The 12,088-nt window shown below is 45.3% G+C and overlaps 1 protein-coding gene across 1 annotated transcript in view; it reads right to left on the bottom strand.

Annotated features, from left to right (window-relative positions):
* The window catches only part of CDH13 (cadherin 13), a 1,039,261-nt gene that overhangs the window by 24,457 nt on the left and 1,002,716 nt on the right, over nt 1-12,088 (bottom strand). Inside the window, exon 11 of the mRNA XM_086688815.1 lies at nt 9,169-9,311. Coding sequence (XP_086544941.1) covers nt 9,169-9,311 — 143 coding nt within the window. The remainder of the gene's footprint in view (nt 1-9,168; nt 9,312-12,088) is intronic.

Raw genomic sequence — 12,088 nt, forward strand, 5'->3', positions numbered from 1 at the left:
GTAAATGATGATATTCATCTCCAAAGATAAAATGCTTGCCAACGTGAAAGGTCATGCCTTATTAATCTGTAGGATTAAGGGCTTTATTCTTCCAATCACTTAACTGCAGCTGCTTCTGCTTTAGCAAAACAGAAGCATTTCACTTATAATTTAGGAACCGTGTTGTTAGGTAATTTGCAACTCATTAAAATTGAGAATAGTTTATGAAAAGTGCCTTGTACGTCCTTGACTGCTCTGTGGGTTACAACCTAACCTTTATCCATGGGGAGGGACTAGAGTGCCTTTCTTCCCCATGGGCGGGGTCAATATCACTGTGAAGCATGATTCCAGAATCCATCTAGACTGGCTTTGGAGCCCCATGCAAAGGTCCAAAGAGCTTTTCATCGCTGTTAACCACAGAACAGGTCTCCAGCTCTGCTTCTGAGTGTATTTTTAAATTCCCCCATCCTGATCTCATAGTCTCTAGTCTCTAAGAGGTGCCTAAAAGAAAATTCTCTTGTGGTGCTGCCTTGTCATTGTTCTCAACTGCGTCAGCAGAGCTGTGTGTCGTAAGTTAAGGTTGCAAAGTATTGTGCGGACCTGAGAATGTGAGCTTTGCTCTGTTCCCTCTGACATCCTGCCACTCACCTTTCCTGGAGTATCAGCCCATCAGCAGCTGAGACTGTCCTTCTATAGAACCGTAGGGTGCTGAGAACCTACCTTTAGGGGAAACAGGTACTTGGAGAATACATGAATGGTTACAGCTCTCCGGGGGAAGGTGCTGCAGTCCAAGTACACACTCTCTGTGTAGTCATGCATTTTTTTTTTTTGGCGTTAAGTTTTAATTGAAATATTAGGAACACTCGTATTTCTATAAATACACAGCTTAAAGGGTTTTCACAATCTGAACGCACCCACGTCGTCCAATATTACAGGGTCAAGAAAGACATCCAGCAGGTAATCTAGCAGTGATGATTGGCTCTGCTTGAGTTTGAGCTTTATATGCATGGAACCATTCAGGATGTGGTCTTCCGATCTGGCTTTGTTTGGCTCAATCTTACGTTTGTGAGATTCGTCCGTGTTGCTGCGAATAGTTGCAGATCGTTCCTTCTCAATGTTGTACGGTCTCAATTGTGTAAATGACCCCACTTTACTTACTGCATTCTTATTGGGCATTTGAGTAGTTTCCAGTTTGGGGGCTATTATGGATAGCACTGTTATTAACATTCTGGCACATGCATTTTGGTGAACTATCCACATTTCTGTTGGATACATAGCTAGGTGTGTCATTCCTCGATCGTAGGGTGTACATTGGTCACCCTTAGCTGATACTTTCCGTGTCCAAAGTGTTTGTACCAGGTTGGCTTTCCACCAGCTGGATGTGAGGCTCCTGATGATTTCATATCCTTACCAACACTCGGTATGTTCCGTGTGACCAGTTCAGCTCTTTGGTAGGTGGGTCACTGTATTGCATTTCATCGTATGTCTTTGACTGATTTGTGTTTTAATTTCTTTCTGCATAATTTAATTTTTATTTCTTTGATTCATGGAGTTGTTTATCTCTTCCATGTTTATTGGCATTTATATATCCTCTGTTGTGAAGTACCCACTCAAGTTCCTTCCTACCCTGTGTTGGGCTGTGTCTTTTGCTTACAGGTTATAGGATTTCTTTGTATCGTAAATATCTTCTCTGGGGGTTACCTGTTTCCTGTCTTTTTTCTTTTTTGCCAGAGTTTTTTTTTTTTTTTTAAGTTTACTTATTTATTTTGAATTTTTTTAACGTTTATTTATTTTTGAGACAGAGAGAGACAGAGTATGAACGGGGGAGGGGCAGAGAGAGAGGGAGACACAGAATCGGAAGCAGGCTCCAGGCTCTGAGCCGTCAGCCCAGAGCCCGACGCGGGGCTTGAACTCATGGACTGCGAGATCGTGACCTGAGCTGAAGTCTGATGCTTAACCGACTGAGCCACCCAGGCGCCCCTACTTATTTATTTTGAGATAGAGAGTGTGAGCTGGGGAAGGGCAGAGAGAGAGAATCCTAAGCAGGCTCCGCACTGTGAGCACAGAGCCCGATGCGGGGCTTGAACTGTGAGATCATGACCTCAGCCGAAATCAAGAGTTGGATGCTTAACCGACTGAGCCACCCAGGCGCCCCACCTTTTTACTTTCTTAATGATATCCTTTGATGAACTGAACTTGTGAATTTTAACATCACCTGCCACGTTTTCCTTTTGGGGGTGAATACTTTTGTGTCCCACTTAAAAAAATAGGCAAAGGCCTATGTCAAGGACACCAGTATGTTTTTCTCTAAAAGATGTATTATTTTACCTTTCATATTTTGGCCTGTAATATATTTAGAACTCATTACTGTATATTGTCTAAGAGAAGAGTCAGGATACACTTTTGTTTTTCATATGTGTATTCAATTAACCCAGCATTTTTATTGCAGAGACCATGCTTTCTTGTCTCCAACCACCGTGTCCTTGTCACACACAGGGACTGTGTGTGTATCTGCTATTAAACTCTAAACTCTCTATTCTACTTCATCAGTCTGTTTTTTTCTGTCTGTGTGCAACCACCACAATTGTAACTACTATTGTTTTCTAATAGGTCTGAATATAGAAGAGCATAAGTCTGCCAACTTATTCTTCAAGGTTGCCTTGGCTAATTTTATCCCCTTATATTTCCATATGAATTTTATAATCCATTTCTTCTCCTTCACCTCAAAACAAAGACCTAGGATTCTGCTTGGTATCATGTCGAATCCTTTAGGTCAGTTTGGAGAGAATTTACATTTCAATAGCATTGACCTTCTAATCCATGAACATGGTATGTCTCTCTATTTAATAGAGTTAAAAATTCTCTTAGTAGTGAATTTTAGTTTTCGATACAGAGTCTTTCTGCTGTGTCCTCACATGGCAGGGGTGGGGGCAGAGGAGCTCTCTGGGGTCTCTTTTAGAAGAGTATTAATCCCATTTATCTACTTCCATTTGCATGACCTGGGCACCTCCCAAAGGCCCAACCTCTAGATGCCATCACACGAGAGATTAGGTTTCAACATATGAATACTGGGGGTACACAAACATTCAGTCTATAGCACCAGCCATCCCGTACTCCGATGCTTTATATCTTTAAACATACAGCCATTCTCTCCTTAAGACATTTGCCAGGTTTTAACGTGGGTTTGCTTCCTCTGTGAGGTCTTTCTTTCAGTGAGACCCCAGGAGATTTCACCCTGTCCTTTACAGGGCATTTGTCCGTGGGGGAAAAGCAGCCATGTGTTTAAGCACCCTCAGGTTTTCACTTTGTCACATAGGCTCCATGTGACTGTCATGAGCATTTCTGGTTTATTTCCCTTCATCTTGGGCCCTCTGTCTGGGTCAAGCCCGACCCTCACCCAGAATCAGAAAAGACCCTCAGAGAGAAGAAATGGCTGGCTACCTCACACTTTTTAAAGAATGTTCTTCCCTCTTTGGTATTTTCACTGTTTGAGGCTTCATGGCTTCTGCAGCTCTCTGATGCCTTTACCATTAAGTATCTTTTGGGGTACCTGGGTGGCTCAGTTGGTTTAGCATCTGACTTTGACTCAGGTCATGATCTCCCTGTTCATGAGTTTGAGCCCTGCGTTGGGCTCTGTGCTGATAGCTCAGAGCCTGGATCCTCCTTTGGATTCTGTGTCTCCCTCTCTCTGCCCCTCCTTTGAGCTAGCTCGTTCCTTCCCTCTCTCCCTCTCTCTCAAAACTAAACATTAAAAAAAAAGATGAAGACTTTTGGGGAGGGACTCAAGTCTGAAGTTGTAATCTATCCTGATTTTCCTGGGTTTTGCACTATTACATGCTACCTGGAAGGCCCTACAGACATACCTTTTATCAACATGTTTGGATATAAATTCCTGAGGGACTCCTTGTTTAGAGAAAATAATTTTATTTTGCTTTAGCTTTCCTAGGTTACATGACAAAAAAAACCTTTGTTCTTTCATTCCATCAAATACATTCAATGTCTGTAAGTTAAATAAAATCAAATGCTTACTTTGTGTAAAATGGAGACATCAATTAAACTCTTAACTTTGATTTAATAGGTAAATGTTACTGTTTCCTGGTTAAACATAATACCTACAGATAAGTTTTCGGTGAGCGACAAAAAGGAGACTTTATACCAAAGTTCCTTTGATTTATGAGTTCTTTTTAAATTTATGTTCTTTTTGTTCTAAGTCTTTTGGGCCTTGTTCGAGATTATCATCTCTAATGATGGTTCTGTGTATTAATGCCAACCTGTTTTCCATTTATCATTACATCTTCAGGGATATTTCGTCCTTTTGGAAACATCTGTGACACTGGATTTTGAAAATACTTGTTTGATATTAGTATGAAAAGAATTAGACAAGAAGTAGATTTCTTGAGGACCATTTTTCTTGAGGACCATTCTTGGCTCCATTCTTTCCTTTCTATAACCTCCACTGGGGTGAGATTAACATGTAATGAACATTTCATATGGCTTTTGATGGTGAGTGTAGAGGGCACAGCACATTGGTCTCTCATTTCTTTTTAAGTTTTTTTTTTTTTTTTATTTTGAGAGCGAGAGAGAGCACATGTGCATGTGTGAGTGGGGGAAGAGCAGAGAGAAAGAGAGAGAGAAAGAGAAAGAGAGAATCCCAAGAGGGTTCCACACTGTCAGCACAGAGCCCAGTGCGGGGCTTGAACTCACAAACCACGAGATCACGACCTGAGCCAAAATCAAGACTCGGACACTTAACTACCCAGCCGCCCCCACTTTCTCACTTCTCACAACAACCCTCTTTAAAAAAATTTTTTTGATGTTTATTTTGAGAGAGAGAGAGAGCGTGAGCAGGGGAGGGGGAGAGAGAGAGAGGGAGACACAGAATCTGAGGCAGGTTCCAGGCTCTGAGATGTCAGCATAGAGCCTGACATGGGGCTCAAACCCATGAATCACGAGATCACGACCTGAGCCAAAGTTGGACAACTAACCAACTGAGCCACCCAGGTGCCCCAATAATCTCACAACAATCTTCTAAGTAGGAATTATCTTCCTTACTTTATGGAAATAGAACCTGAGTCGCAGAGTCTATAGGTAGCTTTCCTAGTCACACCAAATTTTTCTGGAAAAAATTAAATTGTACTTCACTTCTAGTTTTCTTTTTTTGATGAATAACTGTGTAAAATATTTCAAGGCAATGGCAACTCTATTTGCTGTATTTCAACCTTTGTTCATGCTGTTCTTAGCTGAGAATTTTCTCTACAAGTACAGATACTTTTGGTAGCACAGAACTCTGAAATCATTACTTTAGCGGATCTATAATTGATACTTTTTATTCAAACAGCATTTTAAACTTTCTTGGCTTCTTGTCACCCACTGTTGATGCCCTTAACACTCCCGTCTAGACCTGTTCCTTCTACAAAACTTACCTGTTCTGATGGCTCCCGTCCCTTTTGCCTGGGTGGCTCTCTAAGAAAAACCTCCTCACCTCTCTTCCCATCCCAATTTCCCAGCTTCTCATGCGACATCACCTCCACATCCTCCCCCCCCCCCCCCCCCCATAAAGACAACCTGGGAAGAACCTTTTGAAACCTGTTCCATTTCAATGGAATACTCATTCCTGGTTTCTGGATTAGAAATCTGATATCACCTTTCAGTATTTTATGTTATGTATGTATTTGTTTCCCTCTAGGCATTTTCTAGACTCACCCTTTCTGGTCCATTTCTATTGTCACCAGGCACACCCTGATGCCTGCAACTAAGAAAGTGGCAATGGCCATCAACATTTTTCCTGACTCTAGGCTCACTCCATCTAAACCGACCTTGCCACTTGGGCATTGGCCCACGCTCTTACCCTGATTTCTGCCACAGCTTTAGGAGGCCTCCTTGCCTCCCCCCTCATCATTGGAGGCAGTTTCTATACAGCCATAGGGGTTACCTTTCTAATGCACAAGGGTTATTCTGGAGGCAAGGAAGCCACGTAATCAAATCAAACACCTTGGCATAGCATATAGAGCATTTCAGGATCTGTTTCAGGATCCAGTCCACAGATATGTGAGTGCCTGCTCTAAACCAGGCACTGTGGTAGCAGCCAAACATTCAACACAAGAGCTGATACCAACCTTAGAGCAGTGGGTGCCTGGCCACTTCTCTGCTCCTAGCTTCGCATATATGGAACCTGCCAATCTAGCCTTTTCAGTGTCTCACATACTCGTATTCTTTCAGGCTCCTACTAGAATGTGTTACCTTTTCCAATCAACAAAACGAAAAGGCTGCATGCTGACTGGGAGAAGATATTTGCAAAGGACATATCCAGTAAAGGGTGAGTACCCAAATATATAAATAACTGATATAACTCAACACCCCCCAAAATAAATAATCCAATTAAAAAGCGGGTAGCAGACATGAACAGACATTTCCCCAGGGAAGATATACAGATGGCCAACAGATACGTGAAAAGATGTTCAGCGTCACTTATCGTCAGGGAAATGCAAATCAAAACCACAGTGAGATGTCACCTTGAACCTGTCAGAATGGGTGAAATCAAAAACACAAGAAACCGTAAATGTTGGCTCGAATGTGGAGAGAAAGGAACCCTCTTGTACTGTGGGTGGGAATGCAAACTGGTGCAGCCACTCTGGAAAACAGTATGGAGGTTCCTCAAAAAGCTAAAAATACAACTACCCTACAACCCAGCCATTGCACTACCAGGCATTTATCCACTGGATACAGCTGTGCTGTTTCGAAGGGACACATGCACCCCCATGTTTATAGCAGCACTATCGACAATAGCCGAAGTATGGAAAGAGCCCAAATGTCCATTGATGGATGAATGGATAAAGAAAATGTGGTATGCATATATATATATATATATATATATATGCATGCATGCAATGGAGTATTACTTGGCAATCAAAAAGAATGAAATCTTGCCATTTGCAACTATATGGATGGAACTGGAGGGTATTATGCTAAGTGAAGAAGTCAGTCTGACTTCACTCATATGAGGACTTTATGAGACAAAACAGATGAACATAAGGGAAGGGAAACAAAAATAATAAAAAGAACAAACTGAGGGTTACGGGAGGTGTGGTGGGAGGGGGGATGGGCTAAATGGGGAAGGGGCTTAAGGAATCTACTCCTGAAATCACTGTTGCCCCAGATGCTAATTTGGATGTAAATTTTAAAAAAATAAAAAAATAAAAAATGGGAATGGGGTTACAGAACTGTGTTGCTTTTCCTCAACTCCTCCTTCATCACTCCGTAGGGATCCCCTTGACCAAGAAGCTCCCTGTGACCAGCACGAAGGCTGGACAAGGGCCCCCTCTGGGCTTAGTTCCATCAGAACAGTTATGACATTGCACTGTGGTCTTCTTATTGGCCTATCTCCCCAAATCACTCATTAGCTCATGGAACACAAGGCCCAGGCATTATTCAACTCTGGGTCCCCCGGACCAAGCCCAGCGTCTGTGGACGAATGTCTGTGTGCTACATCATTGTGCCATTTCCTCCTCAAGAACCTATGGGGTCTTTTGGCTGCCGCCTCTGTGAAATGACTCGTCTGGATGTTGAGACGCTTTGAAGATATGACTGTTCGACTTCCATCCAAACAGGTTTCCACTTGTTCACTCACAGTGGATGTACCGCTTCTCTCTCCCTTTCTTACCGCCCGCACCACACTCCCTCCTAGTCTTGGTTCCTCTGCTCTGTGTTCTCGGGCACCTTTACCTCCTACCCTGCCACGGACGCAAATCCTACCTGCCCTCCAAGGCCAAACTCAAAGGCTGGCTTCACCGTGAAGCCCTGTCTGCCTATCATACACCACGCCGACCGTGCCCTTCTCAGACACCTGATCCCATAGGCGGCTTGCACGTCAGTACCTAGCACACGGAGACGGAGTCTGAGAGTTCTTAGTTCACCTGTTATCGAGTGTAATGAAGGGCACGTAAAAGGCCCTGTGAATACTCGTTTTGATATACGGGACTCCAAACTGAAGCTCGGGGCACGAACCGCGGGCTTTTGAGAATAAGAGGGAGAGCAAACCTTCTCAGGTGATCGATACGACAGACATCTCATCTTCACCAGCTTAACCTCCAAACCGGCTCTGACCCCCCCATCTCAGCCAGTGGCAGCTGCTGTTAGATTTGCGTCTGAAACACAGAGACTATCTCCAGAATCTGACCTCTTCTCTTCTCCTCTCCCATTCCGGGTCCAAGCGCCCGTCATGCCTACATGGTCACCAGTCTCCTAAGAGGTCTCTGTACTTGTGTCCTTGTCCCCCACGTCTGCTCTCAACAGGGCAGCATGATCCTGTCACACTGAACCCTACCCGGCCCTTGGCAACGGCGTCCCATTTCACACACAGTGAAATCGGAGGGTGGTGTAGGGCGACCCCCTTCCCGTCCCGCCCACTCTCTCTGGTCCTACCCTCTTGGCCCTCTGGCTCCTCCCTTAGAGAACTTCAGGGCTCCCTTCTCCACTGTCTTCATGTTTCTACTCCAATGTCACTGCTCTGGGGGGCCCCCGAGGGCTGCCTCTTGAGAACTTCAGGACCCCGTCATCCACAATCTTTTCTGCATTTCCGTGTTTCATACATAAATAGTACGTTCTCATCCCCCCAACCCCCAAAGTGTACTACGTATTTTACTCAATTTTCTTCCTTTCTCTGTGAGCGTATCAACGGCACAAGGAGAGTGGGTTTTGTGTGTTTGCTGCTGTATCCCCAGCATCCAGAAGGGAGTTTGGCACCTGGATGTTGCATTATTAGCTTCTGAATGAACAGCAATTGTTCTGCGATTATGAAGCTCCTTGCTGAGTGCACCTGATGTCTTTCCATGGTCTCCTGTGATAACAGGATAAAAGCTGCGGGGGCAATTCAGTCGCCAGGTTTGGCGAGGCCCTCTGGGACAGCATGATGCCAAGACAAAGGACGTCAACGTGCCTTCCTGGCCCTGGCGCCTACCCCGGACGAAGCACAGTGAGCTCACCACTCTGACCTCTAACTGGACAAAGACTGGAGAACCCGGTGTCTAACTGACTCACTGTGTGTTTATGCATTTGCTTTCCCTGCCCCCGCCCCCCACATCTGTATTCTTCCCAAGAACACCTCCAGGTGTTATGAGAGGAAATGTAACACGCGAAAATACACTTACCGCTGAGATGTATACACTTGGTGGCCCTTTAAAAATTACTCACCACTGTCGATTGCCAGGAAGAGGGCAGCATACACGCTGTTGTGGACGAATGGCGACTCACGGTCCAGCACTGCCGTGGTGTCAACGGTCCCATTGATGGGGTTGATATTCAGCCAGCCGGCTGGGTCCTTGTAAACGGAATACCTGGAAGAAAAACCCAAACAACATCATATTACACTCAGCACAGATTCAAGAAATGTTCACCGAGTACTGGGCACAAGCTCTCACGCTAGGTGCCCGGGAGAGAGAGAGAGAGAGAGAGAGAGAGAGAGAGAGAGAGCGCGCACACAAGCAGGGGTGGGGGGTGGTGCAGAGGGAGAGGGAAAGAGAATCCCAAGCAGGCTCTGCACTGTCAGCATAGAGCCCAGCCCAGGGGCTTGGATCTCACAAACACGTGGGATCATGACTTGAGCCGAAATCAAGTGTCCATGGCTTAACCGACTGAACCACCCAGGCACCCCAGATGCCAGGTAATTCTTGTTTTGTGTTTTTTTTTTTTAATTTTTTTTAATGTTTATTTATATCTGAGACAGAGAGAGACAGAGCATGAGTGGGGGAGGGGCAGAGAGAGAGGGAGACACAGAATCCGAAGCAGGCTCCAGGCTCTGAGCTGTCAGCAGAGCCCGATGGGGGGCTCGAACCCGTGAACCGCGAGATCACGACCTGAGCCAAAGTCGGACGCTTAACCAACTGAGCCACCCAGGTGCTCCTGGGAAATTCTTAATACGACCCCCAAAACATCATTACAGTTAGAGTTGTTCATTTAGAAAATGACGGCTGACCAACACCGTGCTGAATATTTGGTGCACGCACCACCTTTGTGCCTCACGACAAGCCTGTGAGGAGAGAGCTCGTATCTGCCGAGTTCTCACAGAGGCAGAATTCACGGCCGTCCAAGTCCGGGTTGTGTTTCTTTTATACCCTGGGTGTGTCCCTGTGCAGAGCCGGTGGGAGAATCCCTACCGTGGAGATACAGGTAGGACCCATGGACGCCTGGAGGCAACAGCCATTACCTCTGATGGAGGGTAACCCTGGGGACCTCACAGAAGATGTAGCATCTGAACCAAGGCTGGAGGAAAGGGTAGGGTGCTGTCAGAGATTGAGAGGGCAGACAGGTCAGGAAGAGAGAACAAAACGAATTAACACATGGAACAGAGAGATTCACTATGTAGCAGGATCCTTGCACAGAGACTCGTGACACTGAGGCTTTTCTTTCCAGGAAGCAACTTTATTCGTGCCGGCACAGCTCAGTTGGGTTCGTACCCAAAGAACTGATCCCCAGATACCACATCCTGTATTTTTTATACATTTTCTATTTCTTTGTCTCTCATATATGGTAACGCACAAACATGCAGTCTGATTAAGTGGTCTCATGTTACAATGTCGTGAGGGATATTGTCATGTACGCGTGTAGCCAGGTTGCCTTGAGTTTTTTTTTTTTTTTCCCTCCCCATAAGGAGGGGACCCTACCACAACTAGAGCATAAGCTCCACAAAAGCAAGGACATCTGTCTGCTGTCATGACAACAGCTCTGAAAACATTGCTCAGCACATACACAACACTCAATAGACAGCTGCTGAGTGAATGAGTGTTTAGGTGTCAGAAGGTGGATGGTTGTGGTCCGAACATACCTTCTCCAGGGGACACTGAAAGGAAATGAGTTTAGATAGATTATAAAGACCCTGAACCACTGTTGTAAGGGGTTTGGATTCTGGATAATGGGAAACCTTCAAAGAATTAAAAAATGTTAGTATTTTTTGAGGGTTTTGTAAAGGTAACCCATTCTCATTCTAAGAAGTTCAAACCAAATGTGCATTAGGTAAGAAATGAAAATCCCACCTACCAGGGAGATTCTAACTGAACAGGACTCCGATTTCTTTGAACCAAGGGGCTTGGGTAAAGGGGGACTATCCCAGTGACACATGGCAATTTCTCCAATCACTCTGATACCCGAGCCGGAGAGATGCTTGTGTTTTCCTGCCATTCCCCACCAATCTTTGGAATATATGCCCCTGAAGAGACATGAAAACTGATAGGTCATCAGTCAGGCAAAGGTGCCTGAAGTCGATCATCTCTGCCCTATACTGTCGGCTTTGGTTCTGAGAATGTTTAAAACCTGACTGAACCATTAAGAGTTTGGGGCAAATTGCCGTCTTCGTCTTCACAGTGGAAAAGATGTCACATCTTAATCCTGGGGACCTGTGAATGTTACCTTATGTGGCAAAACCCTTGCAGGGATAATAAAGTGGAGGATCTGGAGGTGGGGAGGTGATTTTGGATCACTGGGACTATCTGCAACCACAGGTGTCCTTTTAGGAGGGAAGCAGAGAGACATGTGAGACACAGAGAAGAGAGCTAAAGCCCCCGTGATCGTGGATGCAGGGACTGGAGTGTTGCAAAGGAGCCTTCCCTGGTGTTTTCAGAGGGAATGTGGCCCAGCTTGATTTTGGCCCAGTGAGGCCGGCTACGGGTGTTTTGGACTCCAGAACTGGGGAGGAATCAATTTCTAGCCCCATCAATTTTTTTTTTTAAATTTTTTTTTCAACGTTTTTTATTTATTTTTGGGACAGAGAGAGACAGAGCATGAATGGGGGAGGGGCAGAGAGAGAGGGAGACACAGAATCGGAAACAGGCTCCAGGCTCCGAGCCATCAGCCCAGAGCCGGACGCGGGGCTCGAACTCACGGACCGCGAGATCGTGACCTGGCTGAAGTCGGACGCTTGACCGACTGCGCCACCCAGGCGCCCCTAGCCCCACCAATTTTGTGGTGATTTGTTATAGCAATTTGTTACGATCATTTGTTATGGTGACGACAGGAAACTAAGACAGTGGGTATGACATCCCCACTTACAGACGAGGACACTGAAGAACAGAGCACACACCTACCGAGGTCATAGATTCGGAACGCGGACCCAGAGCCC

This window comes from Puma concolor, chromosome E2 (genome assembly GCF_028749965.1).
Source record: "Puma concolor isolate L17-30 chromosome E2, mPumCon1.1.hap2, whole genome shotgun sequence".
NCBI classification, from domain to species: domain Eukaryota; kingdom Metazoa; phylum Chordata; class Mammalia; order Carnivora; family Felidae; genus Puma; species Puma concolor.